This window comes from Nicotiana tabacum, chromosome 2 (assembly GCF_000715075.1).
Source record: "Nicotiana tabacum cultivar K326 chromosome 2, ASM71507v2, whole genome shotgun sequence".
Classification (NCBI taxonomy): domain Eukaryota; kingdom Viridiplantae; phylum Streptophyta; class Magnoliopsida; order Solanales; family Solanaceae; genus Nicotiana; species Nicotiana tabacum.
Genome location: NC_134081.1, coordinates 102,173,631 through 102,184,840, shown reverse-complemented (window position 1 = coordinate 102,184,840; position 11,210 = coordinate 102,173,631). Strand labels below are relative to the sequence as shown.

The 11,210-nt window shown below is 36.0% G+C and overlaps 1 protein-coding gene across 1 annotated transcript; it reads right to left on the bottom strand.

Moving 5' to 3' along the window:
• Window positions 1–10,223: 10,223 nt before the first annotated feature.
• LOC107765708 (uncharacterized) lies at window positions 10,224–11,210 on the bottom strand. Its single transcript, XM_075227737.1, has 2 exons — window positions 11,091–11,210; window positions 10,224–10,727 (listed from the first exon to the last, which is right to left on the bottom strand). The coding sequence occupies exons 1-2, from the start codon at window positions 11,208–11,210 to the stop codon at window positions 10,224–10,226; spliced, it is 624 nt and encodes a 207-aa protein (XP_075083838.1).

Genomic DNA, 11,210 nt, shown 5'->3' with positions numbered 1-11,210 from the left:
TACAAGGTGTATTGGAAGGTGTTCCATCACATCAAAGAAACCACATGGGAATATTTTTTTCATCTTACTAGAAATTACACGGATGTTCTGGTCCATCCGAAGTAGGTTTTCTTCCCTTAATGTGGTAGAACACAAGTCTTTGAAAAACAAACTAATCTCTGTGATGGGTTTCCAGATTCTTTCAGGCAAACCACAAAATGAAATAGGCACTAAGGTCTCCATGAAAATATGGCAGTCATGACTTTTCAAATGGCTCAACTTCTCTACCTCCATATCTACTTTTTTTCCAAGATTCGACGCATAACCCTCAGGCACCTTCAATTTCGTAACCCAATCACAAATTTGTCATCTTTCCTCCAAAGTGAATATGTAACTTGCTTTGGGCTTGAACACCTTACCATTGTTTGCTGTCTGCAAGTATAATTCAGGCCGCGTGCAATATTCTTGTAAGTCCATTCTAGCCTTCGGGTTATCTTTTGTCTTACCTTTAACATCCATCACTGTGTTGAACAAATTATCAAAATAATTCTTCTCAATATGCATGACATCAAGGTTGTGTCGGAGAATATTATCCTTCCAATAAGTCAACTCCCAAAATATACTCTGTTTCGTCCAATTATGATTAACACCATATCCGGGGAATCTATAAGGTGGAGCCTCAGTAACTTTACTGAAGTTCTGGACCCTCTCCCAAATTTCCTCACCTGAAAGTATCGGAGGTGGAGAATCATATTCCACTTTATTCTTTATGAATGCATTTTTCATCCTTCTAAACTCATGATCATCAGGCAAGAATTGACGGTGACAATCAAACCATGATTGCTTTCGGCCATGTTTTAAAGTGAACGCTTTACTATTTTCCATGCAGTAAGGACAAGCTAGCTTCCCAGCAGTCATCCACCCAGACAGCATTCCATACGCAGGAAAATCATTAATAGTCCACATTAAATTAGCATGCAAATTGAAATTCTGCTTGGTTGATATGTCATATGTTTCAACACTATCATACCACAATTTTTTTAGCTCATCAATCAAAGGTTGCAAATATACATCAATCAAACTTTTCGAATTACGTGGACCGGGGATAATACAATTTAAGAATATATATGGACTAGTCATACACAACTCAGGTGGTAGATTATAAGGTGTAAGAAAGACAGGCCAACATGAATATGGTATCGCAGATATAGAAAAAGGCGTGAAGCCATCCGCACACAGACCTAACCGAATGTTCCTTGGTTCACTAGCAAAATCTGGATATGTCCTATCAAAGTGCTTCCAAACTTTTCCATCTGAAGGATGACACATAACACCAGGTGATCTTCTATTTTCAAAGTGCCATCTCATATGAGGAGCAGAACTCATCGACGCATATAACCTCTTTAACCTAGGTATAAGAGGTAAATAATGCATCGCCTTGACAACGACCATATTCCCGCTGGAAAGCCTCTTGAAACGAGGCTTTTTGCAAAATTTACAACTGTCTAAAGTTGCATCATCTTTATAATATAACATGCAACCATCTTCACAACAATCAATTCTCATTGACGAAAGTCCTCACTTAGAAACCAATCTCTTTGCCTTATAAAAACCACCAGGTAAGTTGATATTAGGGTCAACTAGTTCACTCATAAGGTCAATGAAAGAGTCCATGGCTGCTTGAGAAATATTCCAATTAGATTTGATACTTAGTAATCTAAATGCAACAGACAGCTCAGAGTGCGGACTTCCTTTACGTAGTGGACGACTAGCTTCCTCTAACTGTTCATAAAAATATTTTGCGTCATCATTAGGAGTTTGTTCAACATTTTCATTGGGCTCACCCCCGAAGTGCATCCCAAAAGCATCCGCAACCATATCCTGAATTCTAGAATCAAGATTTGTATTCTCCACCGACCTACTACTTTCACCAACAATCATGTTATGAAATATCCCACGGCTACCATCGATCTCTCCATGATTAGTCTACACAAAGTAATTCTCTATAAACCCCTTCCTATAAAGATAAAGCTTAACTTCCTCCAATTTTTTAAACTTCATACAATCGCACCTGACACAAGGGCACCTAATTACTCCTCCACTTTGGTATGGTGGAAGTGACATTGCACATCTAATAAAGTCATCAACCCCTTCTACAAAATCCTCCCGCAATCCCCGCCGATTAGGATAATTCCTATTGTACATCCAAGTACGATGTTCCATCTATATAAATAAAACAAGAACAAATTAATTTATTCTATAATTATAAATTAATTATATCTTTTTTAGTTAATTCAAGATAATAATTGGCTCCTAATTACACCAATTTATATCCTAAAAGTTTAATTCATATCCAAAAGGTCCAATTCATATCTTAAAAGTTTAATTCATATCCTAAAAGTTCAATTCACAAGAACAAATCCTAAAAACTAAAATTTCAATTCATATCCTACGAGTTTAAACATAAACTAACTAAACTAAAGAAATTCAACCTATACCCTAAAAGTTCGATTCACAAGAATAAATTACTTTATTCTATAATTATAAATTAATTATATCTTTTTAGTTAATTCAAGATAATTATTTTTTTCCTAATTACACCAATTTATATCCTAAAAGTTTAATTCATATCCAAAAGGTCCAATTCATATCTTAAAAGTTCAATTCATATCCTAAAAGTTCAATTCACAAGAACAAATCCTAAAAACTAAAATCTCAATTCATATCCTACGAGTTTAAACATAAACTAACTAAACTAAAGAAATTCAACCCATACCCTAATAGTTCAATTCACAAGAACAAATTAATTTATTCTACAATTATAAATTAATTATATCTTTTTTAGTTAATTCAAGATAATTATTTTTTTTAATTACACCAATTTATATCCTAAAAGTTCAATTCATATCCAAAAGGTCCAATTCATATCTTAAAAGTTCAATTCATATCCTAAAAGTTCAATTCACAAGAACAAATCCTAAAAACTAAAATTTCAATTCATATCCTACGAGTTTAAACATAAACTAACTAAACTAAAGAAATTCAACCCATACCCTAAAAGTTCGATTCACAAGAATAAATTAATTTATTCTATAATTATAAATTAATTATATTTTTTTAGTTAATTCAAGATAATTATTTTTTCCTAATTACACCAATTTATATCCTAAAAGTTCAATTCATATCCAAAAGGTCCAATTCATATCTTAAAAGTTCAATTCATATCCTAAAAGTTCAATTCACAAGAACAAATCCTAAAAACTAAAATTTCAATTCATATCCTACGAGTTTAAACATAAACTAACTAAACTAAAGAAATTCAACCCATACCCTAAAAGTTCGATTCACAAGAACAAATCGTAAACCCTAGATTCTAACTAAACTATTTATGACAATACAAAGTTAATAATTCAATTCTAACTAAACTATTCAAGACAATACAAACTCAAAATTAAACACTCATCAATTAAAACTAATTCATAACTAATTGACTAATTAATAAAACTAATTAGTTAATAAAACTAATTAACAAAATTAATTAAAACAAGACCTAAACCCTAATCCTCAATAAAATGCAATGTTCAAATAATTGAAACACTAATCAATTGAAACTAATTCATAACTAATTAACAAAACCTAGAAATAATAAATAAATGGGTTGTAATTCAAACCTAGAATTTTTAGGAGATGGAGAAGGAGAGGGGCAGCAGTGGCAGTGGCAGCGGCGACAACGACGGCGCGGCGACGGCGAGGGCTGGGCGGTGGCGACGCGGGGTGGGGAATGGGATTTATGTGAGGGAAATAGAGAAGGAGAGGGGAAGGTTTTGAGTGAGGGAAATAGAGAAGAGAGGGGGAAATAAGAGAGAAATGGGGGTTTCCCCCATTTTGTAATTCTCTGATTTCAGAATTACCGATCAAAGTTGGTCGGTAATTTTGGTCGGTACATTAAGTGTTGACCGTTAAATTCTTGGTCGGTACATTAAGTTAAATTTTGGTCGGTACATTAAGTTAAATTCTTTTTTTTTATTTTTTTCTTAAAATATTATAAACTATAAAAAAAATATTATAAACTACAAGCATTTATTTTATTTAACTATGTAATTATTATAAATAATTATAAACTATAAGCATAATCTTTATAAATAATTATATTAACTATTTAATTTTAATAAATTATAATAGCATCTATCTAAGTGAATTTTCTAAGTTATAATTAAGTATGTGAGTAATTTCTCTCACACACACATACACTATATTGTAATTGATGCTAATAACTTCTTTTTTCATTCGTTCATCACTAATAATGCATGACATAGATTAATCGATATATAGGTTGAGACGTTTTGATGAATCATCGATTAATATTCATCGATATATCTAAGTAAGTTATAAGTCGATGAATCAATTTACAAATAGATATATTTGATGATAAAGTATATATACTAATTAGTATCTTCCCAAGTCTATCCCTAAAAGAACCCGACCCTGTGGTCCTAGCGCTTCGTGTTCTCATATATATATATACACACACACACACAAACACACTTCACTGTAATACTTTAACTATATATATAGCTTGTTCTAGTATATGTTAGTGTGTATATATATAGCTTGTTAAAGTTTGACCATGTTTGACCTATTAATTTAACTCGTTTACTTAATACTAATAGTTTCTTTCGTTTATTTAATTTGTGATCCATATATATATATATGTGTGTGTGTGCGTGCATGTGTCAAAGATGTTTAGTATTAATTTTTTTATTTTTCATTCATTCATCACTAATAATGCATGGCATAGCTAGATTAATCGATATAGGTCGAGACGTTTTGTTTTTACTATTAGTCGATATAGGTCAAACGTTTTATTTTTAATATTCATCGATGCATCTAAGTAAGTTATAAGTCGATGAATCAATTTACAAATAGCATGTTATATATAGTATATGTTAGTGTATTCATTATTTGTATTACAAAAGTGTTAACGAATTACATTTATATTATTTAGATAGTAAATATAAAAGTAATTCGAAAGTTTGACCAATGTTGACGTAATAACCGACCAAAGTTGGTCGGTTATTTTGCAGAAAATAACAATTACCGACCAAAGTTGGTCGGTAAATGCTTCCCTACATTAACCGACCAACGTTGGTCGGTAATTTTAAATATAAATTCTTCAATATTATAAAATATTTTAAATAATAAAATAATTATTAAAATTTAAAAAATTGGATCCAGATTACCGACCAACGTTAGTCGGTAATCCAAAAAAATTTTGTCTGACCAGCTGGGTCAATTCGTTGACCAATTTACCGACCAACGTTGGTCGGTATTTAGTTTTAAAAAAATATAAATAAAAAAAATTCCCAGTTTCCGTCCAACCTGGACGGTTTTTGATCGCTTTTTTTGACCGATCAACGTTTGTCGGAAATATTTGGTCGGTTTTTAGCAGATTTTTAGTAGTGTGTACAATAGACCCTTGTAGTCCGATCCTTCCCCGGACCCAACTGGACTGCCCTTAATTAGTTTCTTATCGTACGGGGCCTTGGTACGTACGTACATTTGTATTCTAGCCGGCTAGTTGAATTAAAATCAAGTTGTTCATTAAAGAAAAGTATAAAAAAGAATATATTTCATGAAATATTTGTATGGTAAGTCGTAACCAGAAGAATATTAACAGGTCCGTCTAAATGCCTATAAGCTGAAAAGCTCCAGATCTTATCCACAACCACAATCCTTTACTACTAACATGAGATCATAAGCAGCTGTACAAAGTTGCAAATTAAGAACTACGTATTGTTTTCTTTATATATTAATGGCCAAATACATATAGAGTCCTAAAGTTGGCATCAAATTTCACTTTTAACACTCTTGTTCCAATTAAACACTTTAACATCAGTCAATTTGTACCTATCAAACCCTCATGACTAACCAATACAAAAAATATAATGGGTGGAGTTCACGCGCCTGACATGGCAAAACTAACAAATGAAAAAGCGCCATGTGGCTTTTGAATAAAAAAAGCTTTTGAGCAAAATAAGTAAATAAAACATCAGAAGAAAAAAAGTAAAATGAATGAAGGTTGCTCGATGGCGAGGTGTGTAAGCTGAGACGAATGATGGTGATGGCGAGGTAGTGATGGAGGGAGCTGAGGTCGGCAGCAAAAATGGTGTTTTCCGGTCATCTTCTCCGGTTAACTCCGGTAGTAACTATTTTTTTTCCCTACAGAAAGCATGTAGGGAATCGATGGGCATTTTAGACCTCAATTGCAGAAGCAAACCATCACAATCTTTTTCATCTTTTGCCATTAAATGTTTTGGTATTTTTTACAGATTTCATTATTACTTCTTTAAAGTTTTTCAAGAATGTTGCATCTTCCATAGTGCTTCCTGCCTTTATAAATTACAAATGTCGCACCTAATAATACACCAGCAAAGGCAACATTGAGAAGAAACATCCGTAGGTGAAGATTGAAGAGGAAAACGATGTCCGATATAGTTGTTAATGGAGGCGGTGACTGTTAAAATAGTAAATGTGGAAAACTAATGTGCGATTAGGGGAGGAGAAACAAAGACTGAAAAATAAAAATTTTGGAGTCTCACGCTCCTAGAAGAAGTGTTTGTACACGCATTGTGCCACATAAGTTGTATGTATCTAATAGGTACAGTTTAAATGTAGTACTAAGTGTTTGATGGGAGACGCTGTTAGTTGAGGTGTCTAAGTGAAAATCAGAGCCAAGTTTAAGGGGCTGGCTATGTATTAAGCCTATATTAATTGTTGATTTAATTTAAGCTTGTTTTGAGTAATGAATTTCTGGAATAAACGTTGAAAGCATACAGGTAAAGGGAAGTTCAAAGTTCTTATTTATGGCACATTAGAAATAATAGTATAAGTCTTATAAAGTACAACCTTGCAACTGCAATTCAAGGTGTAAGGTGTAAAGGTAAACAGGACGAGTTTTTGCTGCTGCACCTTCTCCCATGATTTGCAGCTCTTGTGTTATGAACCGTTGAGCAAAGCAAACACTGTTGTATTAATTCAAATAAAAATACTAGGGGACACTTGCTGCTACAAAAATAAGGAAATACAGAAAGAGATAAACAAAAAGAAACAGGAGAGAGGAAACAAAGTCACAAACCATAGAGGGAGAGGGAATTTCTTAACAACTTTTAACCTCCTTTCCACTACTTGTACTATTCTATATATACTAGATATGATCTCCAATACTAATACTATGATGCCTTGCACACCAAATCCTTAGCACTCCAGACGTAATCAACTCCTTAGCCAGTACTCCAAACGTAATCAACCAACTTTTGGGTTGATTTTCTTATTCTCTGACTTCTTCTTGGCAGATCTTATAGCCCAGTTGCCAATTCCTCTTGCAGCCCACTTTCCACATTGAGCCCATCAGTATTATTGGCTATAACAATACCCCCATCTCCAAATTAAATCTTGTCCTCAAGGTTCGAGTTTATCTATTGCGTATCATCTTGAAATTGTAAGGGTGTAACTTAATTTTTAGGGGTGCCAACACACTTGCGCAATATCGAAACATGAAACACAGGATGTATTCTTGTTTCCTCAGGCAATTCTAACTTGTAAGCCACCAAGCCCACCCGCTTCAGTACCTTGAAAGGTCCAAAATAGCATCGTCCCAATTTATGGTGTCATTGAAGTCGCGTGGAATGTTGTCGATAGGGCTTCAACTTTACATATACCCAATCACCCACCACGAACTCAACATGCTCACGTTTTCTATACGCATACTCTTTCATTTTCCGTTGAGTCTTGGCGAGGTAGTGCTTCAAAAGTTCCATCACTTTACCACACTGCAACAAAAAATTTTCTAACAGATCATTGGAGCTGCTTCCCAAGGCATAACGTACCAAAGTAGGGGCTCACGACCATAAAGAACCTGAAAAGGAGTCATGCCCGCCGATGTCTGATAAGCTGTGTTATACCAATATTCCGCCCAAGGCAAAAGGGGAAATAATTCATACGGGCTGTCAGACACAAAATAACGTAAATATTATTTGACACACCTATTTAACACTTTAGATTGTCCATCGGTCTGAGGGTGATACGCCGAACTCATTGATAATATAGTGTCTTGCAACCTATGAATATCCTTCCAAAAAGAATTCATGAACCTCGGATCACGATCAGTGATTATGATTTTTGGATGGCCATGAAGTCGAACAATTTCTGAGACAAAAGCCATGATGACAGTTTGAGCAGTGGAGGTGGAAGGAAGAGCGATAAAGTGAGCATATTTCGATAATCTGTCCACAATAGTCATAATGGTGGCCTTCCCATTAGAGCTCAGCAAACAAGTGATAAAATCCATGGTGATTTCTTCAAAAACCAGATCATGGATTAGTAATGGCTGTAACAGTCCAACTTGTTGCTTCAATTGATCTTTCATCTGTTGGTAAACTTGACACGAAGCCACAAAGGTCTGAACATCTTTTCGCATTCCCTTCCAAAAGAAATTGGAGGAAAGGCGGTGGAAAGTGCATGCAACCCCTGCATGATCACCAACCAAGGAAGAATGAAATTCACCAAGCAACTGCAAACGAATGGTAGAATCAGAAAGTACCACCAAACACCCTCGAAAGAGTAGCAGCCCAGCACGAAAAGAGTTATCACCTGCCCCATTTGTGAAATTTTACACTAGCTGTGGCACTGCTAAAAGCTCGGGATGAGACTAATTTTCGCCGCTGCAATTCACTGACAATATCAAATATGTGACCTGAAATAGCTAGGAATGAGGCTTCAGGAGTCCGTGACAAAGCATCAGCAGCCAAGTTAATTTTTCCGGGCTTGTAAAGTATCTTGAAATCATACCCCACCAACTTGTTTAACCATTGTTGTTGCTCTAGAGTTTGAATCACTTGATTCGTCAAATTTTTCAAAGACTGTTGATCGGTATAAATTGTGAATCGCCTTCCTAGGAGATACTGCCTCCATTTGCTGACAGCTTGAATTATGGCAAACATCTCCCTATGATAGGTGGATGCTTTGCACATACGAGGACATAGTTTGTGACTGTAGTAAGTGATAGGGTGTCCCTTTTGAGAAAGAAAAGCTCCAACGCCCGTACCGGATGCATCTGTTTCGAGATGAAATTCTAATGAAAAATCTGGAAGGGAAAGGACTAGAGTGGATCCTAAAGCCTGCTTGAGTGTCTCGAAAGCAACCTGTGCCTGTTCGTTCCACTGGAAGGGTTCCTTGCAAAGACAATTTGTCAAAGGTCCAGCAATGGTAGCATACTGACGAATAAATCTCCGGTAATAGCCCGCAAGGTCCAAAAAACTATGAATCTCTTTCATATTTCGAGGGCTAGGCCATTGCAAGATGGCTTGAATTTTAGTAGGATCTACTACCAAGCTATTTGCTTAAATCACATGCCCTAAATAATCAGTCTGGTCTTGCCCAAACAAGCACTTCGACTCTTTTTGCAACCAACTGATGGTCTCTCAGTAGTTGGAGAACCAAGTGTAATTCCCATGATCCACTGTAAACTAGAATATTGTCGAAGAATACTAAAACGAATCGTCGAAGATGTGTCCTAAACACCTTATTCATGGTGGCCTGAAATATTGACGGAGCATTGGATAACCCGAAGGGCATGACTAAGAACTCATAATGGCCCTCATGAGTTCGAATTACTGTTTTTGGTACATCTTTGTGTCGGACACGAATTTGGTGATAGCCTGATAATAAATCTAACTTTGAGAAATACCTCGCGCCATGGAGCTCATAAAACAACTCATCAATGGTCGGGATAGGGAAACAATCCTTTAGGTTATAGCATTTAGGGCGCGATAATCCACACAAAATCTCTATGTGTTGTCCTTTTTGCGCAGTAACAATATTGGAGAAGAGAAGGGACTAGTGCTAGGCCGAATCACTCCTTCCTTCAACATCTCAGAGACAAGTTGTTCCATCAATTACTTTTGAAAATAAGGATATCTGTACGATTTCACATTCACTGGACCTGCTTGAGGCTGCAAGTGAATTGCATGATCTTGAGGTTTAGATGGAGTTAAACCTTGCGGTTTACAGAAAATATCTTTGAAAGTATGGAGTAGAGACTAAAATTTCGCAAGATAATTTAGGGTTGCGGGTGTTATATCAGCTACTAACTCAAGCCGGTAATAACATTTTATGCCATCCACTTCTGCCAATCGTCGAATACTCTGTAATTGGACTGGCTGAACGTCAATGGGTGGTTCCCCATTTCATCTGTAACAATTGCCACCAAGGAAAAAATCGAAGATACGCTCATGATAGTCAGTAACCACCGGACCTAATGTGGCTAACCAAGATACCCCTAAAACTACTTCCGCATCATTTAAATCCAAGACATAAAGGTCCAAAATCAAGCTACATTCCTGGACCAACAACTTCATATTTCTTACTACTCCCGTACAAGGAAGCCTTTGACCACTGCCAGCTATAACCGAAAATCGAGGTGTGGCTTCCACCTTTAGATTCAAAAACTTAGCAGCACGGGATTGAATAAAGTTATCTGTGCTTCCCCCATCCACATGGACATGAGAACCATTAATTTCACCTTTAAAACGCAGGGTAGTGGAGGAATTCCTACCTGTCAATGCATGATATGAAATCGTAAAGTGCTGCTGGACCTCGAGACATTGTAATTCCTCAGCTAAAATTTCATTTGTAACAAAGGAATCTAGAGCAATGTTAGGATCCAACGGACCCTCTTCTAATAGAATAAGCTGAGGTAATGTTTTATATTTGTGACCCGGTGAATAGCGTTCATCGCAGTAATAGCAAAGCCCCTTTTCACGTCGTTATTGCGCTTCCGTTAGTGAGAGGCAACTTAGTGTTTGAGGATTTGGACGTGGAGTGAAAGGAAACAAGGGCTGTGGATGGTGGGGTGGGCAAAATGGGTTGAGATTTAGTGTATGATGGCTTAGAATAAGTGGGCCCTTTTCACAATTAATTTGTTGTTCATGGGTATGGGCCAGGGAAATTGTTTGGTCTAAGGTGGTAGGGTTATGAGCCACTACTGAGGACTGGATATCAGGCCTAAGCCCAGAAAGAAATATCTGTATCAACCAGTGATCGGAAATACTTACTGTTTCGTTTGATAAGGCCTCAAATCGAACTTGATAATCAGCGACGATGGTGGATTGCCGTAGCTTTGCTAAATGGCCTTCGGGACCCAGAACTTGCCGCTTCTTAAAACGAATGACCAT

Bases quoted from the DNA above. Each gene is read 5' to 3' on its own strand.
- LOC107765708 (XM_075227737.1), bottom strand. From the start codon at position 11,210: ATGGTCATTCGTTTTAAGAAGCGGCAAGTTCTGGGTCCCGAAGGCCAT. The intron at 10,728-11,090 runs GTAAGTATTTCC...ACATTACCTCAG, and splicing joins AGGCCTTATCAAACGAAACA to CTTATTCTATTAGAAGAGGG.